This window comes from Leptodactylus fuscus, chromosome 4 (assembly GCF_031893055.1).
Source record: "Leptodactylus fuscus isolate aLepFus1 chromosome 4, aLepFus1.hap2, whole genome shotgun sequence".
Classification (NCBI taxonomy): Eukaryota; Metazoa; Chordata; class Amphibia; order Anura; family Leptodactylidae; genus Leptodactylus; species Leptodactylus fuscus.
Window position 1 is genome coordinate 33,907,395 of NC_134268.1, and position 12,120 is coordinate 33,919,514.

The 12,120-nt window shown below is 45.9% G+C and overlaps 2 protein-coding genes across 2 annotated transcripts in view; one reads left to right on the top strand and one right to left on the bottom strand.

The window, feature by feature from the left end:
• The window catches only part of MTERF3 (mitochondrial transcription termination factor 3), a 30,286-nt gene extending 18,954 nt beyond the window's left edge, over window positions 1-11,332 (bottom strand). The window contains exons 1-4 of the mRNA XM_075272092.1: window positions 11,247-11,332; window positions 7,684-8,006; window positions 6,260-6,412; window positions 1,443-1,632 (exon numbers count right to left, since the gene is read on the bottom strand). Of these exons, the coding sequence (XP_075128193.1) occupies window positions 1,443-1,632; window positions 6,260-6,412; window positions 7,684-7,990 (650 nt within the window). The 5' untranslated portion in view covers window positions 7,991-8,006; window positions 11,247-11,332. The remainder of the gene's footprint in view (window positions 1-1,442; window positions 1,633-6,259; window positions 6,413-7,683; window positions 8,007-11,246) is intronic.
• Window positions 11,333-11,522: 190 nt separating this feature from the next.
• The window catches only part of PTDSS1 (phosphatidylserine synthase 1), a 30,042-nt gene continuing 29,444 nt past the window's right edge, over window positions 11,523-12,120 (top strand). The window contains exon 1 of the mRNA XM_075270331.1: window positions 11,523-11,743. Coding sequence (XP_075126432.1) covers window positions 11,565-11,743 — 179 coding nt within the window. The 5' untranslated portion in view covers window positions 11,523-11,564. The remainder of the gene's footprint in view (window positions 11,744-12,120) is intronic.

The window sequence follows — 12,120 nt, forward strand, 5'->3', positions numbered from 1 at the left end:
TGTACAGGGTCAACTCGGGGTACAACAATAAGGGGATCTGTATGTACAGGGTCAACTCGGGGTACAACAATAAGGGGATCTGTATGTACAGGGTCAACTCGGGGTACAACAATAAGGGGATCTGTATGTACAGGGTCAACTCGGGGTACAACAATAAGGGGATCTGTATGTACAGGGTCAACTCGGGGTACAACAATAAGGGGATCTGTATGTACAGGGTCAACTCAGGGAACAGCAATAAGGGGATCTGTATGTACAGGGTCAACTCAGGGAACAGCAATAAGGGGATCTGTATGTACAGGGTCAACTCAGGGAACAACAATAAGGGGATCTGTATGTACAGGGTCAACTCAGGGAACAGCAATAAGGGGATCTGTATGTACAGGGTCAACTCAGGGAACAGCAATAAGGGGATCTGTATGTACAGGGTCAACTCAGGGAACAACAATAAGGGGATCTGTATGTACAGGGTCAACAAAGGGGATAACAGTAAGGGGATCTGTATGTACAGGGTCAACTCAGGGAACAGCAATAAGGAGATCTGTATGTACAGGGTCAACTCAGGGAACAACAGTAAGGGGATCTGTATGTACAGGGTCAACTCAGGGAACAGCAATAAGGGGATCTGTATGTACAGGGTCAACAAAGGGAATAACAGTAAGGGCCTGTTCACGCCGCAGAATTCATAAGTCCGGATGTTACACTGACCTTTTTTGCCATGTGAAACATTTCTATCCCCACAAAAACAAAATCACAGGCGACCACCAGTTTTCAATTGTTCAGGCACTCCAACAACTACCCATAGCTCAGATACTGAGACCCCTGAGGGTATGTTCACATAGCTTCCTTTTCAGTTTCCGCCACTGTATTAATCCGCAGTCTAACTGCGACTGGATACTGATGAAGGACATCACCAATCCGCCACAGCTACCCACTACGGACTAGACCCAGCTGCTTGGGCCAAATTAGCAGGGAGTCTTGAGCCCTGGCAAGATTGAGCAGGACTCTGAAAATATCCCAGTCCTGCTGCAATTGAAAACAATGGGTGGCAGATTTGGGGTGGAATCTTCTGCGGATTTGCGGGTGGATTCCTACATGTGAACGTACCCTGAAGCTGTGATTTTGCCAGTGGGTTACTAGATTAGAATTACATCCAATTTTTGAGAATTGTTAGTTTCAATCCACTTAGAACAGGGATCCACAACCTTGGGAAAAGATCAACTAGTCATCTGCAACAAAGATAACTGAGGACAGGGGAGAAGGGGAACCCCAAAAATAAGACATTGGTATCACTATATGGAATACAACTCTTGATAGTGACCATATGGTGCATGGTCCAGAAAAGTTTGTGCACCCCACCTTGAAGCAGAAATTTGCGAATAAATCTGAATGTGCGATACAAATAAACTCAAAATGTCTTAGAAAATAAAGGAGTTTAATACCTTTGGTTCAGATTCTCCAGATCCTCATTGAGGATAAACGGGTTCTTGGTCAGGAAGGGCCCGAGCTGATCGTCTTGTACACCCACATCTTTCAGGAAAAAGAGAATTTTACTGATGTCCTTTTCAAAGTCTAACTTCAGGAGGAACGTTCCCACATTTGGCCGCTTTTCAAGCTTAGATAAATCCACACCTGAAGAAAAACATAAGTTTTTTAGTAGATCAACAGGGATCCTTAAGTAATATAACTTATGGCTACTATTCAATAGCAGATGGCCAGCTCACCTCTACCGAAACTACCTAGAGAAAGGGGGCCGTCCTAGATGGACAACCCCTTTAAATTCCATATTATAATCAGTGGATTGTCATTTAGAAGCAATTTTGTATACAAATATAAAGAGATGATGAGCGGTGCTTGACCCCTACGATACCCACCCACCAGTAGATTGGATGGGCCAAGTCAATGGGACTCATCTGCCTATACAGACCCATTCATTCTAGAGACCGCCAAGAGCCTTAGTGTTTGTTCCCAAATTTTTAGCATCAGAGATCTGTCCTAAACCTACTGGCTGTGGACTATCTGCAACAAAATCTGTGGCGAATTCATGACAGTACGTTTTGTGGCGTAACCCCGTAGCCGGCCGCAAGAAAGACCGTGGCGGCAATGAAGCAGCGTTTTTCACAGAAAGTTCGCAGAGGTTTCCTGACAACTTTTATAGTCACATTTTAATGTGGTGTAAAGAGTGAGAAGTCAGATTACAGGGCAAACATATAATCTGTGCTGTGTGACTATATAATCTGTTGTGCGAACACTGGGGCAAACCAATGACTGACTCCTGCTCCGACGCCTTCAGAAGTGACAGACCCAACTCCATAGTCACTTTCTGAAGAATGTAATAAACTATAAGACTGTAGGGAAAAAAAGAGAATCTCCAATATGGCCACCCAAAAAGAAATTTGTAAAATAATAATTGGGTAGAGAGAAAAAAAAAAAAGGATTGAAAGAGAGTAAATCCAATATTTTTCATCTATAAAATTGCGGTACATGAAACAAATTAAGTTAAAATTAAATATAGGAAACATTCCTTTTATGTCAAAGTGTGTCTGTGTATAGGAAAAAAAAATGACAACGGCAACTATATACATACATACTAGCAGGAGGACCCAGCTTCGCCCAGGTATATTTTATTTTTGGTTTGTGTAGTGGCCCCATAAGAATTGCCCAGTTTTGCACTGGTGTATTTTGAATGCTGTTTGTGTTTGTCCATAAGCGTCATGTGATCATGTGTATCTCAGTTTGGATATCAGTGAAAAACCTGCGATCAGTTGTAATGGAGACCTGGAGTAAAGCTGTGTGTATGTGACCTTGTGTAACAGTGTCATCCACAGTGTCCTGCCCCTTTTAAACTGACCTACAGCAGTGGCGAAAGATGGCTGGGTTTTTCTGGAAACTTGGACTAAAGTTCTGATGTGTGATGGTGCTGAGCTGTGTATCTAATCCTCTAATGTGTGATAGTATGTGCTGAGCTGTGTATCTAATCCTCTAACGTGTGATACTGTGCGTCAAGCTGTGTATCTAATCCTCTGTTGTGTGATCCCGTATGATGACCTTTCCTCTTATGTGTTATGTTGTGTGCTCATCTGTGTATCTAATCCCCTGATGTGTGATGGGGTATGCTGAGCTGTGTATCTAATCCTTTGATGTGTTATACTGTGTGCTGAGCTATGTATATAATCCTCTGATGTGTGCTGAGCTGTGTATCTAATCCCCGATGTGTGATGGTGTATGCTGAGCTATGAATCTTATTCTCTGATGTGCGATAGTGTGTGCTGAGCTGTGTATTTAACTCCCTGATGTGTGATGTTGTGTGCTCAGCTGTGTATCTAACCCCCTGATGTCTGATACTGTGTGCTGGGCTGTGAATCTATTCCTTTGATGTGTGATACTGTGTGCTGGGCTGTGAATCTATTCCTTTGATGTGTGATACTGTGTGCTGGGCTGTGAATCTATTCCTTTGATGTGTGATACGGTGTGCTGGGCTGTGAATCTATTCCTTTGATGTGTGATACTGTGTGCTGGGCTGTGAATCTATTCCTTTGATGTGTGATACGGTGTGCTGGGCTGTGAATCTATTCCTTTGATGTGTGATACTGTGTGCCGAGCTGTGCATCTAATCCTCTGATGGTTGGATATCAGTGTTAGAAACTGGATGTTGGATGTGGAGTGACTGAGTATATGGGAGTTCGAATATGAGTGAAAGACTTACAGTTTATATTGTCTAATGCAGGTAATTGTTTTGGGAACGGTATGTCCGAGAGAGTTGAGAGTCTAAAACCTTCCCAGACACCTGATGTATCTGTCTAATTTTTTATAAAAAAAATTTTTTATACATTCGAGTTTAGTTCCGTGTCCTCAGTCTTCTAACAGCATGGAGTCTATTATCCAGGTAAGAGCAGCGGGTCATATCCTCACAGCAGCCTGTCCTCTCAGAGCCATTACACAGCTTCAGTGCAGCAACTACACTTAACATGACCTACACAGAGCAAAGACCTTCACAGCACATTATCATTGCACAGCTGTTATGCCGGTGTCTTCTCAATTTTCTGATAAGCCGCCATTCACAGGAGCAGTGTCACAATGTCACCTTGCTCATAAGCAATTACTGTTCTCAGTTCCTTATCTACTACTGGGACTCGAGCACATAACTCAATAATGCAGAGCCAGATCCCTGCCTATGATAGAAGATCGGTTAGAAGAATACGTTTTCTGACATGTTAGGCCAAATTCACACAGTGATTGGTGTTTATGGTCGGAAAGACTGTCTCCCTTTCACTGTATAGGGAGACGCAGGCAACTGTATATGTCTATTGCACTGCATATACCTGCTATAAACTGCCATACAAATAACATAGCACATGCTTTATGCAATAGGTCTGTCTATTAAAGTCTAGGGGAACTGGATCATAGATCAAGAAATTGTATATGCACCACAGATCTGCTACGATTCAAGCCTTAAAGCGTACTTACAGTTATGAACAGCGTTTCAGAAATGAATAATACAGGTTAATATAAGAAACATTGTAATATATAAATAGGTATTCTTCATGTTTCTTCTCCATGTACATTACTTTATGTAGACGGAAGGGAGAAAATAAAATAAAAAATTGCTGAGGTTACATTCAGCTACTCTGAGCTCTTTTAATACCTCTAGGTTGTAGATAAGAGGCTGACAGTGCAAAGGATAAGGAAATAAATCAATTACGGTAACTGGCGGCAGGAGAATCTTACTGCACCACTCCCTACTACATAGAGCTCCATGTTGGAGGATGTAAATGGAGGTGGATAAAACGTAGACAGTGCATATGTACCTTTTGCTCAAAAAAGATCCTCCACCAGTAGGACCTAAACTTTGCAGCCGTATGGAATAAAACCACTATAATATTTTTGCATATACCTGGAGCGCGATCCATTTTTTCCATTTCACTATTTTGGGACCAGATGCCAGATCCCTGAGGATTTGCATCCATTAGCCATGACAGGTTTTTATATTTGGTGCTGCTCTACATTTCTTTTTGTTTCTATATATATATATATCCTCAGGTTTCTAACATACGTGTGCTCTAGGGCAGGTCTTGAATAGGCCTCAGCCCCAGGTGTGGGTCCTGGGCTCATTACTGGCCCATGAAAGAGTTCAGAGCCTGAACTTCAGGGCAGATCCTGGGAGTAAGTGGAGGTGCCTGGGTCTGTCTTCGAGAGCTGAGTTTTGGCGAGACCAAACTGGGACTTGTGTTTTGTTTGATCATGTGGCCGGAAGTAAGCTACACGTACAGTACAGTTAGCCTTATTCGGTATTCGTTAGAGCTCGGTCGAGCCGGAGTTTTTGTGTTGCCTTTCGTCTGACGTTAAGGTTGTATTTTATTTTGCTTACTTTTGTACCTGACCTGAAGGTTTATTTATTTTGCCGTTTTTTCACTAAATAAGCCTGTGTGCACCAGATTTTGTGTCCCTGTCTTTGACTGCTTGGGTCCACACCATTGCTGCTTCTGAGCTACCTTTCCCACTAATATATACGTATATACATATGGTATGATTCGTTTATGAAACGTTGTTTAGAATATTTAAAAGGTCTCCCAACATTTACGGGGGTTTTCTGGTCTTTGGTAATCCATTACCTATCCTTAGGATAAATCATCACTTTGAGATCGTTGGGGTTGTGATACCCAGGCCCCTCGCTGATCAGCTGTTTGAAGCCACAAAGCCATAGAGGTGCTCCACAAACAGCCATGTGATGTCATCTTCTTTGGCTTCTTCACAGCTCAGCTCCTCACATACAAATGTATGCTGCTGTTCTTGATTTTCTGTGAAGAGGCTGCAGCGCTCGCCGAACACTGCTGTATCTCCCAACATTTGATGGTCCAAGGTGTCACCACCCATCAATTTTTTTTATCTGACGAGGAAAACCCTTTTAATATCGGATACCAGTTGTTTAAAGAGACTGTAGGATGCAGGTGAGGGCTTCCCCTCTTCACTGAAGGACAAGCACAGCGCCATATGTTGCATAGGAGCCGTACTTGGCATTGCAACTCACCCTCATTCACTTGAATAAGACCATTTTGCAAACAGGCCATGTCATAAATTACAGTCAGCGGCTTGTGAAGTGGAAGCAGCACACACCTGAGCTGCCGATCTAAGGGGATCACATTTGTTGAAACCCCTTTGATGACCTATCGTAAAGCCTTATCAATATTTTTTGTTACGAAGAAACCTAGATGTAGAAAACACACTGATAATACAATGTAGACACTGTGTGCACACTCACCAAGCATGACAAGCTTCTGTAAGGTTTCTGAACTGTCCACATAATCTCGAAGTGTATAAGATACAGGAGGGATTGGAGGAGGAGGTACGATCATAGCGGCTTCATCTTCTGTCATTATATCCAGCGGTGAGATAGGAGAAACATCAACCAGGGCTTGGAATGGCAAAAGACAAAGACAGTCAGGAGTCAATGTATCAACAATCCTTCCTAATAAGATTGTAAATGTGAAGTGTTTGTGTTTATTCCTCAATCACGCAAAAACAGCTGAACGGATTGGGATGAAATTTGGCACATAGATAATTTGTAACCTCGATGAACACAAAGGCTACTTTTTATCCCGGTAAATGACATGGTTTCATGACTGTTACGAATTTATGTTCACATACTATATTAGGGGGCGCTAACACTAGCGTCGGTGTCCGACAGCTAGTGTCCAATGCTAATGTCCATGCAAAAATTTGCGCGGACATTAGCATCGGACACTAGCTGTGTCCGTTACATTTTGCATTGTTTTAAATGGGACATCATGTAGTGTCCTTTACTGTCTGTGTCTGTCCTTAAGTGTCCGTTTACAAAGATGTCTGATTTTTCAAGCGGACAGCTAAATGGTATGATCCTACACTTGTATGGGAAGAACCACAAATACAGACAGGAATAGGACCCGCTCCATAATTTACTGATGGTTTCTGTAGATCAGACACTGAACTATAAGAACCATGGATGTGTGCATGGGGCCATAGAAATGCATGGGTCCGTATACCATCCACATTTCTATACCGAAAACAACTACGGTGCATGGGTCCTTACACAATGTTATGTTTGATGCAGGAAGTTTCTAATGACGTTTTCCAGGACTATGATATTGAGCACCACGTTATCTTCTAAGGTCAGTGACCTCATCTCCATTGGTTAAATGGCTATGCTGCACCTCAGTCCCATACACAATGAATGGTGCTAAACTGCAATATCAAACACAGCCTCTACACAATGTATAATATTGAAACCGAAGAAAATAAAATATCCAGCGCCAGAAATGAAAAATTAAAACTTCACCTTTACTTCATCAAAAATAAAATAATTACAAAATGTATGGCGCTGTGTTTGGCAAGTCGTGAATCAATATCATAGTCCCCGGACAACCACTGTGATGTTCATTGAACCCCTTTGGCTCTCTCCTCTCCGGCCCTGCCCTATGCATAACACAGTTTGTGAATGTCGCCTGTAAACTAGTCATTTTTAGTTTTGTGCACCAGAAGCCTCCATCTTGGAGGTTTTCCTCAGTACACACCAATGAATTTTTATCCTATGGAGTTGCAGACAGGCCTGACACATCTGTGCACCTTGTGTTCCCATTTCTAGCAGCAGATTCCTGTTAGGATGTGCAGGGCTCCCCGGCCGTGAGGGCGCGATTATAGTTTTCATACCTTCTGGGAGGGGAGCCATTTCCACTGTGGGTATTACAATGCTCTCCTGTTGATTTTGGCTGATGGAAGGCAGATTGCTTTCTGGATGAGTGACCTTTATCCCGTCCTCAGTGCTGGATTGTGTGCAGGCTGCTCTTGACTGAAAAATACTTTTCCTTGCTGTGTTTTGTATCATAGAAAATTGCCGGGAAAATCGATGCAATGGCCCAGGGTCATCTTTCTTCAGCTGCCTGGGGGTTGTGGTGAGCGAATGACGTAGCACTGACAATAGACACCGAGCGCTCCTCTGGCACATACACAGAGCCATCCTTCACCGGTGCAACCTAGAAAGATATGGTAAAGGGAGAAATGTTCTTAGTAGCAGCCTAAAACTGTAGCAAATAGTGGGGCATACTCAGTATGGGGGCCTTTCTTTTATATAGTCATGTGCCCCAACAAAACATACACAAAGGGGTTGTCAGAGATGGATCAAACAACCTCATCCTGCAGTGCTCTGTACACTTAACGGCACTGGAGGAGGTTCCAATTGTAACCCCATAACATGCGGGGTGTCACTATGGAAGAGAAGGTCTCAGGCCTACTATGACTATGGGTGTATTAGCTCCTTATAAAAAGTCAATGATTTTGAAAAACTGCAATGCATTATTATTATAAATTTACGGTTTATGCTCATGACAGAGCATGCAATCCGAGTGTCTTCCAATCTTGTGCTCCATTTCGATTTTAAGGACACAACAGAGTGCGTTTCCAATGTGAAGCCCAGTTTACAGCGGAATGTGGTCAATTGACACTCAGAGTGACATACGAGTGCACTCACGCCTATAGGAGCTTCTGATCCGACAAGGATGATTATATAGCAGGTCCTATCTTGCTCCGTGGCATCGGAACAGAACAAATCGGAAGCCCCCCAGAGGTGAATGCATCACGAAATGCACTCCGCTGCAAACTCAGCCCCACACCTCTTTATTGTTTGCATTGATGCATTTATCTGTATGCCATCTGCTCAGTAGGGGAAGGGCAAAGTGTTGCAGCAGTGAACGGTGTGAAGTTTCAATTCCCTGCACGGTCAACACTAAGAGGACATGGGAGCGGAAGGAAATAGGTCATCAAGCTGGAAAATCCCTTTAAGTCGTTATGTTCTGCTTTTGAAGATCTCTGCTGTTACTGAATAACAATCTTTATTTATTCTAATACCAGAAGTTGAAAGTCTGTCCTGGTGATATGAAAAAATGGTCCATTACACGGGTTGTGCCATTATGGGCACTTATTCCATATCCAAAGGACAGTGGATACGTGTCCAGGTCCTCCAGTGAACAGGAAGAACCAACGTGCCCCTAAAGTCTCCTCATGAATGGAGCACCAGTGCGTTTCCTTGACTGGCACTCCATTCACTTCATTGGGGCTGCCTGGACTGTCATATCCGACAGCGCCCACAGTCCTTTAAGCGCACTGGAGATCCGTTCACAAGGAGGTTTAGGGGGACTTTTGGTCCCCTGTCCTCCTAAGCATTGAAGGACCCGGCATTTGGGGGCCCTTCAGGGGTTGGACCCTTGTCTATAACAGCACAACCCGTTTAAGCTACAATATGGATTCTGGGATGACCATCACAAGCCAAGACCATAATATTAGAGCTAGTTCACACGGGGGCGGTGGGGCAGATTTTGGCACCGATACTGAGCCCCCATGGTTCAATATGTTTTTCGTGTATAGGTAGGATACCCCTTTAACTTAGCACCTGATAATATAGAGATTGTGACTATGTGCCTCTTCCTTAGCGGCCTCCTTTATATGAACGTTGTGTGTTTATGTCCTCTATCAGTATATGAACAATGTACCTGTATATATAATAGTCAGAGTGATTGTGTGTGTTACACACATACATTCATATAGCTGGATTGTTCTATGAAGTTTCACCATTACACCTCCTGCCAGCTGAAGCCTTTACCCCCTCCCCCCAACTGCAGCCTGTGTCCCCTTCCACACCTTCTGGTACCTCCATCCTGGGCCTACTGCACAACCCCTGCTACCCCCTCTGTATACATATAGTCACATTACCCAGCAGCTCCTCTGTATACATATAGTCACACTACCTGCTACCCCCTCTGTATACATATAGCCACACTACCTGCTACCCCCTCTGTATACATATAGTCACCTCCACATACAGCTACACTACCTCCAGCCTATGCCTCCCTGCACACCTCCTGGCAGCTCCTCTGTATACACTACCTCCTGGTACCTCCAGTCTATGCCCCCCTGTATACGCTACCTGGCACCTCCAGTCTATGCCCCCTGTATACACTACCTCCTGGTACCTCCAGTCTATGCCCCCCTGTATACGCTACCTGGCACCTCCAGTCTATGCCCCCTGTATACACTACCTGACACCTCCAGTCTATGCCCCCTGTATACACTACCTGGCACCTCCAGTCTATGCCCCCTGTATACACTACCTGGCACCTCCAGCCTATGCCCCCTGTATACACTACCTGGCACCTCCAGCCTATGCCCCCCCCCTGTATACACTACCTGGCACCTCCAGCCTATGCCCCCCTGTATACACTACCTGGCACCTCCAGCCTATGCCCCCCTGTATACACTACCTGGCACCTCCAGTCTATGCCCCCTGTATACACTACCTGACACCTCCAGTCTATGCCCCCTGTATACGCTACCTGGCACCTCCAGCCTATGCCCCCCTGTATACGCTACCTGGCACCTCCAGCCTATGCCCCCCTGTATACGCTACCTGGCACCTCCAGCCTATGCCCCCCTGTATACGCTACCTGGCACCTCCAGCCTATGCCCCCCTGTATACACTACCTGACACCTCCAGCCTATGCCCCCCTGTATACACTACCTGACACCTCCAGCCTATGCCCCCCTGTATACGCTACCTGGCACCTCCAGCCTATGCCCCCCTGTATACGCTACCTGGCACCTCCAGCCTATGCCCCCCTGTATACGCTACCTGGCACCTCCAGCCTATGCCCCCCTGTATACACTACCTGACACCTCCAGCCTATGCCCCCCTGTATACACTACCTGGCACCTCCAGCCTATGCCCCCCTGTATACACTACCTGGCAGCTCCAGCCTATGCCCCCCTGTATACACTACCTGGCACCTCCAGCCTATGCTCCCCTGTATACACTACCTGGCACCTCCAGCCTATGCCCCCCTGTATACACTACCTGGCACCTCCAGCCTATGCCCCCCTGTATACACTACCTGGCACCTCCAGCCTATGCCCCCCTGTATACACTACCTGGCACCTCCAGCCTATGCCCCCCTGTATACACTACCTGGCACCTCCAGCCTATGCCCCCCTGTATACACTACCTGGCACCTCCAGCCTATGCCCCCCTGTATACACTACCTGGCACCTCCAGCCTATGCCCCCCTGTATACACTACCTGGCACCTCCAGCCTATGCCCCCCTGTATACACTACCTGGCACCTCCAGCCTATGCCCCCCTGTATACACTACCTGGCACCTCCAGCCTATGCCCCCCTGTATACACTACCTGGCACCTCCAGTCTATGCCCCCCTGTATACACTACCTGGCACCTCCAGCTCAGTCCTCCGCAGAGCTCTACCCACGTGGGTACCACAGCAAACCACTTCCTCTTTGGACTGTACCACTCTGTGCCCACAGGGGGAGACACTGACTTCCTGTGCTGGCACGCTCCTCAGTTACAGCTCAGAGGGTGTTAGTAAATCTCGGAGCCGCTACATAAATCATACAGGCTGCAGATACACGCTGTAGTGCTCGGAGCTGTGTGCAGGCCTCCCCCGCGCTCTGCCGCTTGGTCCGCTCCGGGCTGTGAGGGTGTCACCGCTGGCTTCCTGGGCTGGGCGGAGAGGGCGCTCGCTGGGACATGGCGTCCTGTCTGCGCTCCAGGACTCTCAGTAAAGATGATGTCAACTATAAACTTCATTTCAGGATGATCAACGAGCAGCAGGTGGAGGACATCACCATAGACTTCTTCTACAAGCCGCACACCATCACCCTCCTCACCTTCACCATCATCAGTCTTATGTACTTCGCCTTCACCAGGTAAGGGGGCGCTGCAGGGCACAGCTTGTATGCACAGCATGCTACTGTATGGCCAGGGTACAAGGAGGACTACTGCCCTGTCATCCTCTGTAAGCTGGGGTGGCACTACAACTCCCAGCATGGCTATCTGCGCTGAGACTTGTAGTGCCGCAGTATCTGCTGACGGGTCACCTCTAATAATACATGTGATTCTGTAGGTATCTGCAATGTCACCGTAAGGACTACTACTCCCAGCAATGCACTATGAGCTGCAACATGCGACAGTCACTCCCATCATAGACCTCTAACGCGCCAGAATATTTATTTCCTTTCCCATACAGAGAATTGCAGATATTCTTAGTGTGAATTTGCGGCAGGATATTCCGATTAACCCATCA